At 40.5% G+C, this 19,688-nt stretch overlaps 1 protein-coding gene across 1 annotated transcript in view; it reads right to left on the bottom strand.

Moving 5' to 3' along the window:
• LOC109109872 (BCAS3 microtubule associated cell migration factor-like) overlaps positions 1 to 19,688 on the bottom strand; it is a 211,103-nt gene that overhangs the window by 5,654 nt on the left and 185,761 nt on the right. The window contains exons 24-25 of the mRNA XM_042771251.1: positions 8,533 to 8,694; positions 5,458 to 5,460 (exon numbers count right to left, since the gene is read on the bottom strand). Of these exons, the coding sequence (XP_042627185.1) occupies positions 5,458 to 5,460; positions 8,533 to 8,694 (165 nt within the window). The remainder of the gene's footprint in view (positions 1 to 5,457; positions 5,461 to 8,532; positions 8,695 to 19,688) is intronic.

The following is a 19,688-nucleotide window of genomic DNA, read 5'->3' as shown; positions in this document are numbered from 1 at the left end:
AACTGTTTACAAATCATGTTGACTACTTAATTATCTGTATACATCTGAATATTTTGCAGCTTTTAAAGTATTACATTCATCATGTCATACTTGTAATCAAGAACATTAACCCAATTATATTTTTTTTCCACTGATTTTCAATTTGAATACACCATTCAATGCATTTTGTTTAATCAAATATAAAAAATATTTAAAAAGCCAAATTTTCAGCAGCCATTTCACCAGAATTCAATGTGACAAGATACTTCAGAAATAATTCTATACTGATTTAATGGTCAATAAACATTCTTAGTATTATCAGCTGTGCTGCTTAATATGTTTTTTTGTGGAAACATTGACATTTTCTTTCTTTTTCTTTTTCTTTTCTTTTTTTTAAGAACAGCAATTGTTTGAAATATAAAAATATTTTGTAAAAATATAATTGTGTTTATTTTTGATCCAATTAATGGATCCTTGCTGGATTATAAATATAATTTATTATATTCTCATTCCTAATTCTAATTAAAGAAACAAATGACATGTTATACTATACATTATAAATCTCTATGGAAATAATTAATGAGAAAAATACTTCCAGAGTGGGGGGGCAGCATTGCACTTTATAGCGATGCTTGCCTTAGCAACACCACTAATGTCTCTCAAATGACTTTTGTAATTCAACTGGTTTATTTGAACTGTTTCTGAATAGTATACAACGATAGCAAACTTTCCAAATGTGCTAAATGGACTAAACGTGGCCAAATCCATTAGGATAACAAACATGACTGATTTTGTAATTTAGCGCAACAGGGCTATGACTAGAACCCACAGCATCTGAATAAAAAACACAAGGTCAAACAAAATCCGGATTCTTTATGCCCGATTGAAGGTCTGATTTACTGCTAGGCGGAGTAATTGGTTAATAGTTGCTCAAGGCGCCGGTTCAAAAGTTAAGCATGGGATGGAAGGGCTTCATGCCATTTACAATTACAAATCATCAGGTGGGGGCTTAATTTGAGTTTTGATTCAGTTAGGTTGATTAATTGTCGTCCTATTGTTTATGTCTCTTTGATTGAATGGGCACGGTCAATGTGACGGCCCCGCGGAGCCAAAGCATCTGAGTATACAAACAACAGTACACACACACACAACACACGTCTTTCTGTGGAGAGAGGTTCATTAAATACCTGTTAGCCCAAGGAGGAATCCTGCAATCAGCTGGTCGTTTCACTCTGAAACGCACCATTGTCTCCACGGTCACTCGCCCTGTCTCTCAAAGGCACATGACTCGCAACAATCCACACACCAAACAGGAACAATCGGCACTTTCAACACTGAGCTTTCCATTTACTGTCAGTCTCATAAACACATGAGGAAAACAAACTGTTTTTCTACTTTTGTGCATTATTGCCATTTTGCATTGGCATTTGACTAGATACTATCACTAAGCAATAAATGATGGCACTAATGAGCCTGTCCTCTTTTGCACATGAAACACATTCTGAAAGTGCTGGGGAATGCCTCTAGAGGAGAAAGGAAAAGAGAGAAAAGGTTTATTCACCAGCAACGGTGGAGAAGGGGAACGTTGGCGTGAGTGCTTTCCTAAGTGTGGAGGTCTCATTAGAGAACGGGAAAGAGAGGCAGCGGTGCAGGGCAGCGACCAGTTGCATTGCTTAAAGTCCTCTCTCCTCCTTTTCACTTTCCGGAACAGTGCCGCAGGTCAGGCCAGTGAATACTCATATCGGTGTGGACCGTTACAGCACTGATAAACGAATCTCAGCTGTGCTTTCAAGAAACCCTCCATTATGTCCCTCTAATCACTATTTCATGCAGACCTCTTTTACTGATTATATTACAGCACATCCGTGTACAATGTTAAAATGGGATCAAGGCTTGAGGAAGAGTTTGGAGAAGTAGGAAAGAGCAAGGTAAGTGTGGTAATTGAATAATGACCTTCTATATATAACTCTTGAGAGGCTTAAACACCAGTAAATGCCCCTAAGAAGTCCGAAATCAGTTCTTGTGGAATTCAGCTCTGAGACCGCTTGACACGTAGCATGTCTCACTGACACCTGCCTCTTGATTCCATTTGCAGCGTTCTCAAATGCCTGACACAATCGTGCATGTTTTTCAGTCACCAACACCTGTCTAGACATCCTTGGACAATCTTTTAAAAAGTGCTACCTTCCACCCCCTCCAGCTCTGTCATCCCTTTCATTTCTCGTCTGAGCCGCTACTCATTCTCGACTGCTCGCACTACCCTTGAGCGAGCTGTTTAGTGCAGTCTCAAAATTCCCATTTCACTTCAAGCTGCCGTTTCTGTTTTCTACCCTAAATCCCAGCTTCGCGTCCTTTTCTTTTACTGGATTTACCAGACAACTAGTTTGTAGGCCTAGCAAGAACAACAAGGAAACAAAAAGCAGGAAAATAAATGCTAAAATGATATCCAGGGCCCGATGTGTCACTAGATGGGAGACACAGAGCAAGAGAGGGCTCTGAATGCAGGAAGGATCTTCTTCATCGTCTCAGCCTCACCCTGTCGCTGGCACTTACTCTCACACTGAAAGAGACTGATCATGGGATGAATTGGTGAGTGCTGAGGGTAGGGAGGAAACAATAATTGTGTTCCTGTTTTTTACACTTCACATTCCCTTTTTCCACCGGCCATCTCACTACACTATCCTACTTCCAGCACTAATACCACCTCACTTTCTCCTGTCTTTGGGTCCAAACAACATGCTCTCACAGTATGAAGTAACCACAGACCAGTTGTTTTTGTGTTCCCCTGGTTTCAGGACAATGTAAGTAATGATTGTTAGCTTACATGCTGAAGCTCAACATCAGGGTCCTATGGCACTGCGTAAAACTCAACGAGAGCTGCAGTGCGCGCATATCATCAAGAACATGCTACACAGAGGTCAGAATCAACACAGCATGCAGTAAATGGACTCTATGTTAATATTCCTGTGATCACATCCTCGTCTTCCTTGCCCCACAAACGGCAGGGTCACTGTGTGCTGGAAGAGATGCAGTTACACAGAGGGGCAGTTTAAAGGCACAAGGGAGATTTATCAAATGACATATGTATGTATTTACACATACCAAACCTCACCATGGACCAGACGCATTTACATGGGCAGCGAAAAATGTTTACACAATGCTAAAGACTTGCAGCACAACTTAATGGGTCCAGCCACTTCCAATGAGGAACTTGGGGTTTGGCAGGAGATTGAGCAGACCCAGATTAGAGGCTGGGTTCTGTTTATGGACATACATAATCGTCTGTGTGTGCGTAACAGGTGGTGGATGACTGATTAGCACAAGCTAAGTTCCTTTGCATGGTGACGTGACTGGGCTGCTGTTAGCTTTCAGCTGTGGGTCTTTGTTGCTTTAGTGTGAGCTATCGCAGCCACAATTAAATGAGCCGTGACATGACATGTAACGCTCTTTCTGATAATTAGCTTGGGCCGATTTGTGTGAAAGACATACTTTGAGTTTATTCCCAATTCAAACAGGGAATATTACCGTCATTGACCAGGCTAAAGACAAAATTCATGGAGACTTTTCAATACGCCCCAGATGACAGGATCTACCCCTATATGTATGCATGGGATTATTAGCTGCTTATGCCAGTAATACCTGGAATAATTACCTTGCTGGCACATGACCAACTCAAGGCCTCGTTTGATTCATTTGCATGGCCTAATTGCTCAATCAAACCCACTCTTTTGTTAGCATATCATGAAACCACAATTAGTTAGATGGTTTGAGGCTCAGTCTGTGTAAGGCATTAGCCAAAGACACCAAGTTCGCAAAAGTTCAAACTATCAGCTTCGCTGCGTCGGTAGAGCGGAGAACGTTCACATTTCCTGCAGACTGATGTATGGGGTGGAGCAAAATCAGATCCTTTCTATATAAATACAATGAACAACAGTCAAATGTTTAAGCTGAGAATATAACATTGGGTTATAATAGCTAGGCAACATCATCAAAATTATTAAATAAACAACACAAGCACTTAGGGACTTGTACAACATTTCAGTAAATTGAGACGTCTAATTCCCTAATTCTGTGTGAAGACGGAGTTAACTTTCGTGTGGCGTTAGTGCCACGCAGATTCCGTGAGAGCCTACTAGTAGCGAATCCATGGTCAGTATCAATTAACTCATAAATGAAATAATAATAAACAACAAACACACCAAGCAAAAAAAAACAACGGTTCAAACAGAACCTGACAATCAAGGTTAGTTAACTACAACTATGACAACTAGTGTGCAAAAGGCTGAAAATATGGAGTTGATCGAATGTTTTGATCGGCTTTGGAGAGGTTGGAAACACAAAACATGCCTGCCTTCTTTCATGACTGCTAACAGCCAATTCGAAGGGAGGAAGAAGACAGATTTTTGGCCAGCCCTGGAGTTGTCTTAGCCAATACTGGAGAAGTATGTACAGACGAGTGTTACGGCCGGATGTAAGTGCAATTGTTAACCTAGTTTCTTTCGTTAGCACACAAAAGCTCTAATCTCATCACAATTCAGCCGGTCACAGTTCAATCAAGCTCAGTGGGTGGTCATTTATGTTGGGAAAACTATGCTCACGTACATGTGTTCTTTCTTTTACCAGCGTCCATGCATGGACTGGTATTAAGGTCTCAGGTCTAATGAGAATGTTTCTCTGTAAACAAAGCTTCAGTGTTGGGTCAGCTACTTTTCGAAAACTGTAGTTTAAACAAGCAACTACGATATTCATGAACATGGAACAGTAGTTCAAACTGCAGTCAAGCTAGGAATACTAGCAGTTAGCACACCACTATTAAATATTCTTGCTAACGTAGCTATAAAACACTGACACAATACATTTATACTATTATATATATATATATAACGTATATTATAAAATATGTGTGTGTGTTGTAATATATCTATGAGTCTAAATATATATATCTGTGTGTTGCGTGTGGTGTGCTGTGTGGTGTATTATTTTATAAGTCGTATGGTGTGTTTGTAGACAGAGTGTATGTACGTGTGTGTTGCTGTCAACAGTAAAGCTCTGCCCCACTGGGTTCGCAAACTGTAATTACTCAAGGATGCTAGAGGCAGAATAGAAGAGAAGAGAGCATTGAGCGCTGTGGCTAACATCCTCTTCACAATGAAGTTATTGGGGCCATGTCGGCTCCAACAGTGTGGGGGCTCTCCTTCAAGTGCACAAAAACCGATCGGCCTTAATAATTTTAAAAGAAACACCTTATTTGGTCAGTAGGACAACAACAGGAAGAGTCCCTTCAGCTTCCACACTCACCACCATACACAATTACTGGTAAAACATTTTTCATAATCACAAATACAGTGTGTGCTAATGACACTAACTCCAAACATACAAGCATGCATCTCAATTTCTCTATATCCACGAAGAAAACCTATAAACAAACATTTTGGCATTGCCTATATCAATTGTACTGGTTATGTCCTACATCACTACTAGCTTAAAACGTTTGGGGAATTTTTAGGTAGGTGTGACACATTATCTGATTTTTTTAAATAACCAAATTATTTAAATTGTGAACCAATTTAACTGACTCCACTTAATATCAAAATAGTGAGAAAAATATTCTCACTGAAGCATTTTGTTACAAGGCAGACAGTGTATAGAGCATTATCATGTCTAACATCACTTACTACTTTCTTAGAGCTCTGTGAGGCTGGAAGGGACGGGGAATTGAGAGTGCGCTCTCAGTACCTTGTGGTCGCTTAACGGGGGAAATAGAATCATCAGTATGTGTTTTTTGGGGCAGCTGGAGTAATGAGAATGACAGAGACATAATCCCTGTTGTGTAACCTCAGTATAACACTGGTGACCACCACGACCATTGTGAACAGGTTCGAGTCCTGTCCTCTGGATCCCACTGCTTATAAATGGAAGTTACATTAGGTTTAGCGCCAATGACAAAAATCCAATTGCAACATTATGCCGCTGGCAAAATCTAATTTTAAGATGACTGCATTCTCAAGAGTTTTCTCTATACATTCCTTGCATGACGGTAAACTGCGAGTCTTGCATTCGATCCCAATCGACTGCATGCGAAGAAAGTCCCATTGGTCAATTTCCCAAGTTCACACTGATGTTAAACTTACGCAAGAATGCAAAATCTGAGGACTGGAGGAAGGAGATAGATGGAATGAAACATGGAGAAGTAGTTAGCGACGATGATAAAGTAGAAGAAGAGTCTGAGATGGTGTCCCCTGACACTACACCTCCTCTTCTGAAAAAAGCGCCTGTGCGTGGCAGCATGCTAAGTGTCGAACCATTCTTGCTTTCGACCCTTCACAAGGAGGCTCCTGGCTGAACCTGCCTTATTAAACAGAGCGTCCCACAACTACAAAGAAATCTGGTCAGGTATTCTGGCTCACCCACAGCTCAAGGACACAATCCCATGGCTGATATTACAACCTGATTAGATAAATCCCACACAGCCATAAAAGTACATCTAGATGCAAACTCGATTCTGTGAAAAGCCTAAGAATTAAAATTATGGCACTTACACACTGAAAAAGTAATAGAAGGGGGCAGTATAGGGGCCCCATGGAGTTTAGAGACCAAAAGTGTTTTCTGAGAAAATAAATAAAAGATTATTTACCGGCATTCACACTTATATTATCTGTATATATACCTATTCCTGTTCAAGGTTTGGAGTCAGTAAGCTTTGTATTTTTGTTAAAAAAAATATTTTAATTAGCTATGATGAATTAAAGCTCTTGATGAAAATTTTAATCTAAAATCTCAAATCATGGGTTCCTACCACACATAGGGTTTCACAGAATAACAGAAAAAAACCCGTCTAGACAGAAACCCAGACACGACCCATGACAAACCAAAATGAAGAGGGTACTTTGGATGACTATAGGGTACTTACCAATATTCGGGCGTTACTCTCAGCACTTACTGCACACATTAGTCGGTACCTTCAACAACGGACCTAAATGGGAATGGCTTGAATCTTAAGGTACTGGCACTGATTTCTTTAACTGCAGCCGCACCGTCCTGGGTGAAAAAGACACAGATGACATAACGGACATGACCTAGCACTCATCAGAGGCTCCAGCCACCCTGTCCCAGCCACCGTGCTGCTTATTTAGAGCCTCTCGCCACAATGCCATTTTTCATCCCGTACTCTTGGTTACCTTCCTGATTCAGGAGATGCTTAACATTACGTTCATCCAAGCCAGACCTGTGGGGCCAAAAAGTTGAGAGTAATGGTGATCAGTAATGAATTTTGTGTTACAATTAGGCTGTATAAAATGGACGGACAAGCTCAGACTATCAAGTGTCCGGGAGTCGGGCTTTAATCTAATGATGCAAAAAAAAAAAAATATAGAAGACAGAACCAAATTATGGGAGGGCCAAACTCAGTGCTGCTGCAGGGACTGCAAATGAATAGGTACAAATCAAATTAGTGCCCTAATCGACGCGCTACGGAGAGAGAGCCAGTAGATGCTAAATGCATTAGGGCCTTGTGACCTCGCTGCTCCAAGGCACAGCGTCCAGGATCCAACCTCCATCTTCCCAGATATCAAAGAATAAAGTCTTGTTCAGGAACAAGAGGGGGGACGGGTCGGAGAGCAGCAGCTTCCTAAAAATGAGTTTAAACATTTGGGATTGTCAAGAGTGGCAATTTACCCCCTTCATTCGCGTTGGTCTCTCCCTCAATGCGAATGGCTAATTTGTTATTGTTAAAACCTCGGATATGTGTCTTTTCCAAGATCTGTACGAGAAAATCACGTAAATATGCCAGGACATATTCTTATCTCTGCATAATTCGAACAGGATTGAGGAGACATAAATGATTCCCCTAGTCACTGGAGGAGAATTAGTAAGAGCAAATCGAACACAAATAGGGTTTACCATATTAACTTCTGAGGAGTTAGTTTGCTTTTTGAGCTTAACGGGCTACTATGAGAAGAACTAACTTGGCTGAAGTTCTGATGGCAGGTCTTTAACAACAACTAAAATAATAATAAATAATATTATCTGTGTTTTTTTCTCTATAACCTCTCAGAAGGTACGAAGCTGTCACTTGGGCGGTACCCTAAGGTACAAAGCTAAAAAGGTACATCTTTGTACCTCATTTATTTCCTAAATGGTTACACATATTAGTACTTTGTAAAAATACATATTAGCACCTAAACCGCTGGGGACAATTTTTTATACCTTTTTATCTTCTTGTACAAAAGTAATCATTACATATTCAAATTCCTTTTGAACATCACATAAATAAAAATTTGTAAATACAATGCAATTCAGTGTGGGTCTATGCTGTTCTGGGCCCCAATGGGCTTTCATTATATGAACCAAAACACTTGATACATTACTTGTTTGTTTCAGAGCAGAGAGAAAGTCATACAAATTTGGAAAAACAAAAGGGTGAATAAATGATTTTTGTGAGAACCATTCTTTTTAAATCTGTGATGTTAACTGTGTTTTTTTTAATGGTATGTTATCTGACATCCACTGCCTATATGTTGTGCATTAGTGAGAGGGTTTGCGCTCACCTGTCACCAGAGCCCACAATATCTCTGCTGGGCGACTCTGACATTGCGTCTGCCAGCCTCTCCTTCAGGCCCTCTTCTGTGGCTTCCACAGAGGACATGTGACGCAGTCCGAAACTCTCAGGCCAGCTGCCACACACCTCCAGCAGGGTGACGCTGCGGTCAAACATGCCTGCCAGAGAATAAAACGAGAGAGAAGAGCAAGAGTTCAAACCTCAATTTTGATTCACACTGCATTAAAGCTCATTACAATTCAATTTTATCACTGCAAACTGCAATTTTTTCTGTCCTTTATAATCGTTGCTTATCTAAATCAAAAATCATATGGTACCGGCTTGAAAACACTGCAATTCTGTAAGCCTCACTGAAGTCATAATACACAATGAACCTGAAAAGTGTCTATGGCTATGCTGGTGTAACTCTGAGGTCATAAACAGCTATCTGTGTTTTATCTGGCACACATAGCAGCTCAAGCCCCAGCTGACCCCCCCTTGCCTTCCTCTGACAGGGATAGCAAAGAGGAAATGGACTAAACCCCTGAAAAACATCACTGTGGGCCAGTATGACTTCAAACAAAAAACACTGGGCTCATTTTTTTTTTTTTTTCAATAATAAAAGAGATTCTGCATAAAGAGGGGGGTGTTAAGGAAGCACAGTTTGTCTATCTCCTGTGATGCTGCATTTCAGACAGTGGCGTCTTTCTGTTATAGATACCTGCTGCATGAAATACAGCTGCTTTATCTGAATGGCCTGTAGGGAGACCCTTTGATCTGCAGGCCAGCAACTATCTGGCCTTGTCTGGCCTCCCCTGCAAATCCTCAGCCACACTCGAGGTCTCTGACAGGCGCTAATGCGCTGGCGAGAGAGGAGCGCGGCTGGCCAGTGGCACATCGCTGATAGGGAGGCAAGAGGCCTACCGTTATCTGCTTTAAAACACCAGTCCAGCCAGACACACAGAAAGCAGATAACTTCATACTACTTCATAAAAAGCTGTTTGTGCTGTGTCTGCCATTGACTCCTCGAAGCACTGAAATCACCCGAGTCAACAGGCAAAAGCAACTTCCTGCAGGCTGGGGAGGGGAAGTGGCAACCATACCTGCTGCCCACAAACAACAGCTCTGTATGTCGCTGAAATACTACAGCACATGCGTACTGCAGCACTTTGGTCTTTTATAGGGTTTTGATATTTCACGTTGCCAAGAAGTACAGAAATACAGAAACTAACTTTCAATCAAATCAAATCAATAAAATAAAAATAATTTAAATAGACATTTGCTTAAATTAAAAAAAAAAAAAATAAACAATACAAATTAGTAAAGAAAAAGACCAACGAAAAGAAATAGAATCAATACATACACTATATACTGTATATACTGAATATTGATCTTTTTCAAGTAATAATAATTATAATAATCTCCATATAATGTGGTCGATATATACACTGCCTGTTCAAAATATTGGGCTCAGTAAGGCTGCATTTGATCAAAAATAAAATAATAACAGTAATATTGTAAAGTATATTATAAAATAACTATTTTCTATTGTAATATATTTTAAAATGTAATTTATTCCTGTGATGGCAAAGATCTGAATTTTCAGCAGCCATTACTCCAGTCTCCTTCAGAAATTATTTATAGTATGCTGATTTGGTGGTCATGAAACATTTCTTATTATTAATGTTTTAAACCATTGTGCTGGTCAATGTTTGTTAGAACCATGATGATTTTTTTTAGGATTGTTTGATGAATAAAAAGGTTGAAAAGAAAAGCATTTATTGAGCTTACAGGTCAGCAACCTGTTCAGAAGAAAGACAAAAACACATGACCAGAGTGCTTTCTTTCCAACGTCAGGGGTCATCAAACTGCTGAAAGTGTTGAAAAAGTTTTAGGAGGCTGAAGCACGCACCACTGTGAGCGTTATTTCAAAGCAGCCCAACAGCTGAAGGAGAGCGGCACAGAGGATGTGGGGGTCAGGAAGTCATCCCCCCCAACAGGGACGATCTCTTCATCAGACTGGCTGACAGCCACCACAGCCCACATTCCGCATTATTTCACACCCGTCAGAGTTCAGCTTCACCAAACTTCAATCAATAAAACGCATGCCGCAGGTTCTGGTTGAGACAAAAAAGGCCGGAGCGGACCACGTGGATCCTCCTTGCGTGTCCTCTTGCGTTTGATTCTTCACTTGAAATCCGTCTGAACTTCTGAGGTATGAGGATGTGATACTTAACATTTAACAAAGCAGGAGGAGAAAAAAAACCCTTTTTTATCAGTCATAAAACCCATGTGGGTTAGTCACGCCCCTCCTAGATGTTGGCAAACGCAGTGCTACTTATCTCATTTTGAGATTTCTTAATTTAGGTACAGAGAACATTCACCTTGACAGCCTTGGGTTACAGCAGGTTTACTGAGGCATGTGGGGGGGACACAATTATCTCCGTTTCTATGCAACAAGGGGCACCAGAGAAGCGTAAACAACACAAAGAACAGCAAAGGTGGGTCAATTCAATTAGGTTTTATTAAGGGCTATAAGTGAAATTGAGCTAACAAGCAATTATCCCCAGGAAAGTGTGTTAGACTTGTGTAATGTTGCTCACTTGTATCTAAAAACAAACAGGCTTCTGGTGGAAAATGGACAGTGTGTAAATCACGGGTTGTCATTTGTCCAAAAAGGCATCTGCTTGAACTGCCCCTGCCCAGGATTATGACGAGACCTCCACCTTTTTCTGGCATTTTGCCACTTTTACTTAGAAGAGGGTTGACAGAGGACAGGAAATGATAAGGAGAGGGTGGACTCGGGAATCGGGAACAGGAAATGCCCACATGATCTACATACTCTGCATCGGGAACAGGAAATGCCCACATGATCTTAATAATAAAGTAAAATAAATCACAAATCACAAAGTTACTTAAAAGATGACAAAAAACCCCCACTCTACTAAAGTGGTGGCAAATCACTAAGATAAAAATAAAATAAAATAAAAGAATGAAGGTAGCGTGGGCCAGAATTCAGTCGAGGCCTGTAGTTAGTCAAGTAAACTTTATTTATCTGTTTGATTATGCGCCTTGCTCGAGTGAGTGTCCTCTTTGAAGAGATCAAACCATCCAACTCTCCAGATAAGAAAGACACTGGGCACTCAGGCTGGCTTTATTTCCGTGCCCTCCAGCTCCTCGGTGGGCACCTGCTTTCACTGGCTCTTAATCAGAGGACAACTTTAAAAAGTGCCGCCGGGTTAGCAAACATACACAGCATCCAACGGCTTCTAAAAGCCAGACGAGCGCACCACAGCTAGAGCGATACAGACCCAAAAAGCTGCCAGAAGTGTTTAGCGCCCATGTGTGGAGTGTTAATGTAGATGTAAGCTCTGAAGATTAGCAGGTCAGATAGATGGCCATAAGGAAGTCTTTTCCCCACCTCCAAGGCCCCCATCCCTCATTACATTACACTGCCTTATTAAATCATTTACTCCTCGCTCTCTCTTTTCACTCTCGCGTCTTTAGCTGTGAGAGTGTGAGTAATCCCATCCATATCCTCACAGGGGCTTTTACGCTTCTCTTTCACACAATGGATTCCGGCTCACTCAGCCACGGCACTCTCGCCTCGGTCAAAAGCGAGGTCGGAAAACTTAGGAAAAACAGAGCGCCGTCTGACATTAGTCTTAAACCTTAATAGCGGGAGAGAGCAACGCGTATGTGTGGCATTAGCTGCGGCTCCTTTAATTGTCAGTGGTGAAAGTGTATTTTCAGAGACACTTGTGTCTCCTATTCATTAAAAACACCTTTATTCACTCCATCGGGGTGAGTGAAACGGCTCTTCCTGCAGGAGGTGGATCAAAATCAGGGTTTAAGTCCGTGATAATGCCGCGAAGAGATATGATTGACTGCTGTCTCCACAAAGGGTTGTGAAATGATCATAGTGCTGGATCATAATGCACCCACTAAGCCTATCTGGATTAGAAAGTCCTGCCTGGGCTCCAAACACCTTTAATAGATTAAAAGAAAGCCTTGTCTCTATGTATTCACATGCTCTGCCCTTTGTTGTTCTCTTCTTTAATCAAATTATGGTTTTCAAAACACTATTCATTCCGTGAGAGATGGATGCGAGAAAGAGGAGGAAAACAGGAAGCCAAAACTCATCCATCTGGCATTAACCTGCATTTCAGGTGAGAGGGACTGTGAAGTGCTCACTGAAAACACAGTTTTTAGATGTTTGGAAATAGTTTTTGACATATCAGTGCACAAGATTATCAATGCAATGTGTGTTTTGTTATTAGATTTCTGCTACGTAGATTATTATATATGACAATGAGGTTTTACACTGCTAATAATCATGTCACTTTGCTCGATTGTTGAATTGTTTGAGTGAATGTAAAACAATTTGGTTTAAAATGTGCTTATATTAGTCAAATGTCTAAAATGTCAAAGCCCGATGTAAAGGAGGCTGGAAATACAGCCCTAAAAATCAAAATCATGAGGTTTGTGCAAGCTTAAATCAATGAATTAAACATTAAATGAATGTTCACGTCAATTTCAGATTGCAAAAACATACAAGAGCTTTCACAAGCCCACATCTGAAATTAAGTGCACTGGTGCTATGTGTTATCTTGTAATTGTCAGAAGAGAAACCCATTGAATTAATGATTAAAAGCAATAGGGGTGAGTGTTGTGATTGGTGAGCGGCAGTATCAGTATCAAACCCACTGGTTTGTATAGGGTCCACTTCTCCCTTTACCCTCCCTAAGAGTGATTCCAGGCAGGAGTGGGGCTGCTGAACTCGTCCCATCCACCTCCATTTCCAAGTTCAAGCCACTCTTCTCATTAGTTGCTCTCAGAACCCCATAACTCAACATCAAACATCAGCATTAGTGAACAGCGTGGCTGCTGCAGCCTCTGCGGTTCTCGCTTCGCTGTCCGGGAAATAAACGAGGGCAGAAAGAAAGTGCGAGTGCGACCTCGCTTGGGACAACACTGCTGTGTGTTTCTCCTTTCCCGTTCTTTCGATCTGAATCGGGGGCTGCGGGACCGTGTTAATAATAAAGAGCGCCGTGGCCCCAGCAATGATTAAAGGAGAATGTTACGCGTGATGCAGAGCAGACCCTGCAGGGTGTGTTTGCTGACAAACTGCCCCACTCTCTGACAGCCCGGGTGAGAGAGCGCACTACCCATGGCTGTGTTCGGTGGGTTTACACACATTACGCACGCCAAACACACTGCATACACACATCCAAGTGTTTGGATCGGTCGAGTCTTTCACCACTCATTGCAGAGTACGGCAACATTCTCAGTTAAACAGCGAGTGCATATTAGGTGTTTCCCGAGGCTTTTCTAATAAATGAAACTGATAGAGTCCGTGTATACAGAAACTGGCCTAATGATGGAGAGGGCGAAAACGAGCGAGAAAGCCATTTTCCACCAGCCAAAGTGGCAGGGTTTATGACCTAATTGATATGGACGAAAGAGTATTGTATGCGCGCTGTAACTTAATGAGGCAGGACGTTCTTGTTTATCTGAGAAAGATAATGTGTTTAGACAGCAGCTACTTGAGTGCATTCATTCTCTGACAGGCTGGAACGTATCAAGCCCCTCCCATTGCTCGACGTGGCCCAAACCTACGGGGGCCGCACCGATCCACGAACAAAACATGACGCCAGGGCCTTGACTCAACAATCAGCACTCATAACACTATCAAATCTTATTCAAAGCCAACAACAGGCACAGTTACATTTATTTAAGCTGTTAGGTTAATAACCTCGCATGGTTGTTGTGCATGGCAGAGTTCACAAGGTAATCAAATTGCAATATTTGTAGATAATTTCCAAGAAATCAGTCACTCGGACTGTGCTCAGACTTGTAAAATGAATTGGTTCCAGCTCAGATTATTAAAATTAACTGAAATAAATTTCTAACTAGAAAAGCAAAGCATGTGAAGATGAAGGATTAAGTCTGAAAAACATTTGAAAAAAAGATTTATAGATGAACAAAACCAAATATTAAATGAACCAATGAACACAGCTAACCAGCGGAACAACAATGAAACAAACTATGTTGAACAACAAATGAACAGGCTATTTACTAAACAAACAAACTATGGAAAAAACAAAACAAAACAAAAAACATTGAATAAACAAACTATCGAACCACAAATTAACAAACTACTAAACGAATGAACCAAAACAACTATTAAACAATAACTGAACAAATGATAGCCAGACAGAGAGAAAGACGGACAGCCGGACTGATAGATGGACAGGCAAACAACAGACGGATAGACAGGGTTGGTCGTCAAAGCATACTGTGTATGTGGACGTGTTTCTCAGATCTATGAGAGATGCTTAAATCTGGGCGCTAGGGGTGCGTATCCACATTAATCACACAATACGCCGAATCCCAGAGACAGACCCCATCAAATCAGACACTGCTGTTGCTGGCGGAAACCCGAAGCCCACAGGCGCACCGCCTGAGACTGCCAGCCCGCAGTTTGAACGATGGACATGGCCTTAATCCCCACATAACACAAACACACACCCTGTACTCACTCTCTCTGTCAATCTCACACACCACAACTTCTAATACCTCAGAGAAATGAAGGATGCTCACAGCGGGACAAAAATACAGTACCGCATTGAGGTTCATGAAATAAAATCGAAAACGAAAACATTTCCTGTACTTCTGGTTCGGACTACCGGAATACCATCCCCCCAGGATATAAATACAAAGGACCTTTGCGCTCATAAAAAAAAAAGAAAATTTCTACATCGAACCAGGATGTTATTACACTTTCTGATGTTCTATATTGACTTGCAGCATATGACAGGATTTATTTAGTTGTTTATTTTAATTTAATTAGGCAAAACAGTATAGCATTTTCTAAATGACTGGCCAGAAAATGACAAATAATGAAATTATTGGTTATCGTATCTGGCCAAGCATTTTAATTACGTTTAGGCCTATATCCAGAGGCCAGTTTGGTGTCCAAAAGTATACAGTGCACAAAAGTTTGTTTATGATTGATTTTTTTACATTTTATTTCCCTGTATAATGCAATGATAACATTTTTAAGCATGACTTAAAGCATTCAAATGCCCAGCATTCCCCTTCATGCAACAAAGTCCAAACTGAAGAAAAATCTCTCTCTCTCTCTCTGTTTTTCTTTCAGCATTTACTTTTGCAGTTCAGAGGGTCTTGATCGTTCCACACTTTCCGCCAGAAAATGACCCAGCACAAACATAAACACGCGCGATACATTCTGCTTTACGGTTGCCTTAATGCATGATGACCTAAATAGCCAGCACGAGATTTCGATATTCTCATGCAAAGCCGAAAGAAATGGAAAGTCACAATCAGGGCCAATCAGGGGGCTTTGTGATATCATTTGTAATGAGGAGGAATGCTCAGACAGACATGGGGGACGGTGATTCCTGCGTTTTGTCGGCTAACTAATTAAGGATCGCACGGACAAACAATTGTTCATGTCCAAACGGGGGCGAGGAGCGAAAATGAGAGACAGTGCGAGAGAGAGATGGATGAGAGATGCGAGAGAGAAGACATGCAGAGGACAGAGGGTCCCAGGGGCTGTGAGATGGTGAGGTTAGGAGAACCGTAGAGTTCACCCCTTCACACAGACAAAGTCCACAAGGGACCTGGCCTTGTCAGATGGCATTATCTATTCAGACACGGTTGATGTGCATCCACAGACGGACAAACTACCAGTAGAAAAGGCTCTGATTGATTTGGAACCCACTGTTACACCTGACTGGAACAACGACTTGATGGGGCCGCCCGGTCTGAGGACCCTGAAAATTCTCCTCGTCAATGATAAACCAGAGGTGGACTAGAGGGTAAATCAGATAATGTTTGGAAAGAACGGTATAAATTGTATTTATTTATAAAACAGGATACTGTAGCTACAGCTCTTAAATATTATTGGATAATGCCATGATGAATTAATGAATGACGGACATGTACAATTACTGTAGAACAGCCAACGACCTACAGTTAAGTTAAACCTCTACCTATAATGAAACCAACAAAAACATTAAAAGTTTATCTTGATCTGAAAAAAAAAAACTGACAGGCATATACAGTAGTACCTAAGCAAAACACACAGCTATTTAATAATCATCTTTAGCAGTGCTAATACTAATAATAATAAATTGCATATTTTTCTCTAACTTTTTCTAATTAAATATGTGAAAATACCATTTCTCTTGTTTCAGACGCAAACCTGACACACCAAATGTGTTACACAAGCAAAACAAAAATAAAAATAGTATTCATGGTATTCATTCATTCATAAAGTAATAATAATAGTTGGTGTTACTAAACAAAGAGTATATTGTTATGACTAACATTGTAAATTAAATTAAATATAAATTAATAATAATAATTATTATTGTATTTATGTATATTGATATTTCTTGAAATTTAATCTCAAATTCACAAAAAACTATAAAATAATGATATTTTAAAATAGCTATCAAGCTGTAGTTTCAGAACATATGAAATTTCGGTTTGGGCATGTAACACCATTTTTCAAATTCAATCAATTTACTGATAATTATATAATAAATAACGTTAAATCTTTCTTATTGAACCAGTGGTTGTGAAAGAGGTCGGGAGTATGAGTTTTAAGGCAGCTAGTTGACAAGTGCCTTATCTGTGAAGGAGGAAGGCAGATCACATTCCTCTCATTGGACGGCTGCAAGATACAAACCTTCTTATCATATTTATTCAAAGAAAAGGGCCAACACTTTACACTTACTCTTCTTAACAAAAATTGCTTGACTTCAAAAAAAAAAAAAAAAAAAAACAAAAAAAAAAAAACAAACGTTGCAAAGGAGGCAGAAAAACAAGCTGCGGGAGCTAATAAAGGCCTAATTTAGAGAGAAACATATTGCTTATAATCACTTACAAAACACTTTCCTGCACCTGCCGACAAGTTCAATTATAGGTGAGTGGAGTCGGAGTGCCGAATTACACGTTCTGAAGTGGCAATGTGATAGCAGGGCCTCCTCGCAGGAATAAACCGCCCAAGATCTCCAGATCAAAGGGCCATGCAGGACAAGCCCACCACACATACGGACCAAACGAGAAAAGACACACCGAAGCAGCCTGCCCACCTCCAGAAGAGGTCACGGGCCCACTTTTGGAACGGTGAGTAGGCAGCGAGATTTTTCATTCTGGGACATGGTGCGCAATCTGTCCACAATCCCATTGGATAATGATAAATCACCGCCTAATGTGGTCTTTAATCTGCGCGTTTTTGATATTATTACACAGACTGTGTGGCCACCGTTCTATTTCATCTCCCACCGTCAAGTCTAAACCATCTTAAGTGGAAAGTAATTCTTATCGGAGCGACTTAGCGAAGAAGGTAAAGTATCATCAGTTCAGTGAGTTTACGACTGTGTGCTTGCGTGTCGCGCACTGAAGAGCATATGATATGATGATTGTGGCCAAATTCCAGCCATCCAACTGGGACTTCATTCATTCTCTCCTTCCAGCACTCAAAGCTGCTTACAACAGCCACATCCGCCGCCGTTCCAACCAGATGAATAGGCCTACACCAACTTGTTTCAAATCTCCTCATTTGGGAGTCCAGGTCTCCAGCGAGACTGGTTTAACCCAGTAAATTTGAAAAAAAACAACTATTATTTATAATACATATACACATGTAAGGAGAGTTCAGTGACAGAAACATATTGGTGCTGTGCTGATAAAATCAGATCCTGCTTGGACACTTTTTACTGCCTGCTAACTGGAAAAGCAGGCTTATGCTGCTTAACCGAAAAAGACAAACAGGAATGTCTACACAATACATATGCACACCAATACAAGTGAGACTAGATAACATACCGCTAGAAAAGTGAGGAAAGTGACTTTCTAGGGCAGCTTCACTTGAACATAAATATTCAACACTTAAAAAAGACCGGATAATCTGAAAAATTGCCTTACAAAATAACGAATGAAACAAGCACTAAAAAAATCATGTTAAGTCAGTGTAATTGAACCAGAATCGGTAGGATCACTTTGTGTTTATAATTCACCCCCGTGGCACACACATTTAATGGCCTATCCCGAGATTAATATAACTAATAAATCCCCTGCACAGATCACATTTGGATTAATAATAATAATAATATTTATTACTAACAGCTAGTCAAATGACATTGCATGTGGTCAATTTAATGGTCCTTTTCAGCTACAGAATAAGGACGTAAGACTGTTATAGACAAAAAATTTATTATTAATTAAAAGAAAGTACATAAAAATAAATTATGTATCTGAATCTAGAAAACACCTTGAAATTATAGAGTAAAACTCACCCAGAGCTATTAAAGGGTCAAGAAACAAGCACCGGAATCAATGCTAAGCAAACTTACATTTATATTTTTAAACAAAAACCTGAATGGTTAAATTCTGAAAGCAGAAAAGTGTGCACAGGACATGTATGAATGACAATAAAAATGTCGGAAGCAGCAAGGCGAAGCCTAAGAAGAAGAAAAAAGAAACGCCCTGTCCTTAGAGAGCAACGCTAAGCAGTAATGTGTGCGAGTGAGTGAATCTGGGACTGTAATCAACCGGACGCGTTTAAAGACCTGCCAAAGCACCAAAACAAGGCAATATACAACAAATCCACTTTACAGATCAGCGATATGCCCTGGACGGGGCCAAGCCAAACACAGGCGGCTCAGGCAGACTGCCAGAGCAGGTGTCCATCTCTTTCTGTGACCACTTAACAGTACCACTGACCCCCCCCCCAGACCGAACAAAGTTGTCACATCATCCACCTACTGTCAAAACACACCCACTACCCAAAAACCACTGCAAAGCTGATGCTTCATTTTAAAAAAAAGATGAAAGTTCTGTCTTAATCTTTTCTATTGGCACTAATAATGTATGTGCAACTTCAAATAGATGAACATCTACTGCATTTAGTCACCACTTCTGGCAGCCTTCTTTCTTCACAAAAGGTGCAGAAACAAATAAACAAATATTGTTTTTGGAAGAACTGCATATTCACAAAAGCATACAATGTACCTATCACTGATAAAAATAGTTCCAGATGGAGAAGAATAATAAATTGAAAGGACCTCATTTGATTTTTTTTGAGGGGGTGTTGACTGAGTTGCAGAAGTGAGACTCTTTTGTGCCGGGTGGCAAAACA

The sequence above is a fragment of the Cyprinus carpio genome, chromosome A15, assembly GCF_018340385.1.
Source record: "Cyprinus carpio isolate SPL01 chromosome A15, ASM1834038v1, whole genome shotgun sequence".
Taxonomy (NCBI): Eukaryota; Metazoa; Chordata; class Actinopteri; order Cypriniformes; family Cyprinidae; genus Cyprinus; species Cyprinus carpio.
The sequence above is the reverse complement of the archived record's forward strand: the minus strand, read 5'-3'. Positions and strand labels throughout refer to the sequence as shown.